Consider the following 3,365-nt stretch of genomic DNA (forward strand, 5'->3'; position numbering starts at 1 on the left):
TAATACTTGTGTTAATCATAATGAAAATCCTTATCAAAACAAATGCCGATGATTAAACATGGATAAGAGACAAGGAAGGAAGAAGAGCCATCTCTCTGGTTCACCCAACGAGTGGGAACGGACATGCGCAATTCTTCCCGAATAAACTGTCCTGAATGAAACACAGTGGTAACAGTGGACAACGTGAAAACACGCGAACACCCATAGCCTCATAAAATATCGGTGAGTCAGACGGAATGCTGGTAATCGGCACAGCATCACAGCTTCCCTGCACGACTGATAAGTGTTTGCGTTCAGTTCAAAATCTGTAACGTTGCTGTGAGCACGTAAAAGGCGGTGTTCTCGCGATTATTGAGGCCGGCGGCACACCAAATCCATAAATCAAAAGTGTTTGCGCATACACTTATTTTTTTGTTCAGACGGCTGAGGGGTGGCATCCTCAAGGAACGAAGAGTAAGCAGTGTGTCACATGTGTAGTCACAGGTGATTGTTCGGATTGTGAGAGTGAATATAAAATGAATTTGAAGCCAGTATGAAAATATGTGCGTGTATTTTAAAAATATAAGTTTTTTTCCGACATAAAGAGAACAGCTGCTGAATATACGCATATACGCAATTTATGGTTTTAAATGCAAACTTGGGAGTGCTCAAAACCATCGGATAGTCGACTACGGAAATTAATATGTTTAACGGTACTTTTAACGCAGTTTTCTGTTTTAAGCTAAAAGTAAAAAAATAAATAAAAGGTCATACTGTATACATATGTATGTACATGCATACAAGAAGCTTCTTCATGGCAGAAATACACTCGGAGGTTTGCTATTGCCCCCGGAGGGGCGGCCACTATTAAAAAAAAATTTTAAAAATTCAGTGTTATGCGTTTATATTTGAATTTGCATAGTTCATACTTACATAAATATTTGTGCGTTAGGGGCAGCATCTGGTACGTACCAGCGAATGCTGTCAGCTCACTAAACCACAACGGAACCAAGCAGCAATAACAAGCGATCCAAAAAGCAAGCAAATTCGAAGTGCGATTGCTTTTGGATTTGAAAAAAAAAAATAATAAAAATATGGAAAAGCTTTTCGAGCTATTCAAAAATTAAATCAGTGAGTGAATAAAAGTAAAGAGGATGAGTGAAACTGAAAATAAACAATCGAAAGCATTTAAAATTTAAAACCATGGCAAAATCAACGCTTCGCATGTAAAAATACTGGTCGAATTGGGGCAGTTGAATCCACAAAATGAATTCACTGAACCACGAAATACGAAAATGTCAGCAGAGTTCTTTTTGCGACCACACTAACAACTGGAAAAAAAGTGAAAAAGTGATAAATAAGCAAATATATTGGAATGTAAATATATTTTTTTAAACCAAAATTTTGTAAAATTTTACAAGCTCCTATTATAGCAAAATTCGTTAAACAATTGTCTAAATAAAAATATGCTGTAGGAACACAACCGCAAACAACAGCACCGACATGCTAAGACAGTATGTTTGAGACGGAATAACATCTGGTTTGAGTTGATATGACATGGCAATGCATGAAATTTTTGAGAATGACATTTTTACAGAAACTCTTGAATTTTGCAGTACTTTAGTACAAACCCGCATAATCGTATAAGTCGGCACTTTCCTGAGGATTTTTTTTTTTTTTTGTCGGAAACATGATATAGCAAAGTTTACGCTTTCAGGTAAATACCATGAAATAAAATGGTAAAATTTATTATTTTGAAATTCACCCACACTGTGAAAACAGGAGCGTTTAAGAGAATTAAATGGTTTACAAAAGTTTACTGGAATTGTTGTTAGAATAGGTTAATTAACCAAAAAGTATAAAAATTTCTTCTTGAAAAATTTGCACGAAAACAAGAACACGACCAATTCTTTTTATATCAATTGGATAACTAGATGCGGTCGAATGGCACCATGCCCTTGATGCCTGCACTGAATAAGTCAATGCTCCCTGAAGTATTCCTAGCGAATAGTCAATGTTTACTTTGCACTCTAAAGTACGAAGATGAAAGATTTTAATTAAAGTCCGTTTTTTACGGTTACTGTCTTGGGAAATCAACGCCTAACGTGGAACTGACGATACAAGGACGTAAATTAGACTTCGGGCAAGCTTATAAGGAACTGTGAATGGGCAGCTCTATACCCTGATATTCGATTTCCCACAGCATTTTCGATGGTCTTCACTATTATTTATTGCTACACTGATTTTGCAAACAAGTATGTAAATACTTGAATACTCGTAGCGTGATCGAACCAAATATTTTACGTGGTTATCGAAGTGCAAAAAATACTCAGTAAGTACTTGTGAAAGTCACTCGAATACTTACTACTTAATAAGAATCACTTTCGATAACAACGAATATGAAAATTTAAAAAGCGTTCGGCAGTCATCCCTTTTCCATCTTCTGCTTTAATCCCTTTTCCTTCTCCCAGGTTAATGCCGATAGCCAGTTAAATAATTTTTTTTTAATTTAAGCACAAATTGAGTCCGCCACTTATTCCAGAAAGTCCCTAAATGTGCCATTCAGTGAATATTAATTGATGCGTATTCCACTCACAACTTCCATAAAAACCGAAAAGAAAAAAAAAAAGATAAAAAATAAACCCAACTACAGTAACAATGCAACAACAACCACAACCACAAACGCAAACGATATTGGTGTCCTCAAGGAACTATTTTAATAAGCGAAATTTGTGTAAAATTGCGAAAAGCCAACAAAAACATAGCAAATTTACACCGCCAGTATGCCCCAATAGAGTGCAGCGCGGAGCAGCCGAAGCGAAGAAGTCAACAAATATGCCAACCTCAACCGCTAAAACGACAGGCAGCGAGCGAAGCTATCGAATTTCGAACAGGCGCAGAAGCTGCGACAACCACGACTTAGTTTACGGCAGCATTAACTGCGCCACTGGGACCATTCGCACCGCTAACTGTCAAGGCAGTGGTGGCAACAGCAGCAACAAGAGCCACAACAACAATGGCTATGACCCCAGTGTTACCGATTGCAAGATGTATGCACGAAGAAGAAGGACCACAATCACGAGCGGGCAAATGATGTTGACACTGCTCCTAGCTACTGCGCTCCTCCTTGAAGCAAGTAAGTGAAGACAATATTTTTTCAATATGTACGCATTGTAATTTCAAACATTATTTATCTTCCATTCAACCAATGGAATTTCTCAAAGAATTTGAGTTCAGTGGGACGTTTGCGTTCGTAGTTATTCAGATATTTCTGTGAGATTTCGATAAATATAAGTAACATAACCCAGCAACTTTTGCTCATATGTACCACGGTCGATTGCTATTATTGAAAAATAAAATATATGCAGTGAAATTTAATTACATGC

General features: G+C 37.1%; 1 protein-coding gene across 1 annotated transcript; it reads left to right on the forward strand.

The window, feature by feature from the left end:
• Positions 1-314: 314 nt before the first annotated feature.
• LOC118752688 lies at positions 315-3,115 on the forward strand (the record flags this gene model as incomplete). The annotated part of the gene is made up of 2 exons (XM_036487566.1): positions 315-453; positions 2,494-3,115. A coding segment is annotated over exon 2 (478 nt), but the record flags the coding sequence as incomplete, so codon positions are not given.
• Positions 3,116-3,365: the final 250 nt, after the last annotated feature.

This window comes from Rhagoletis pomonella, unplaced genomic scaffold (assembly GCF_013731165.1).
Source record: "Rhagoletis pomonella isolate Grant_MI unplaced genomic scaffold, Rhpom_1.0 Rhpom_scaffold_01746, whole genome shotgun sequence".
NCBI classification, from domain to species: Eukaryota; Metazoa; Arthropoda; class Insecta; order Diptera; family Tephritidae; genus Rhagoletis; species Rhagoletis pomonella.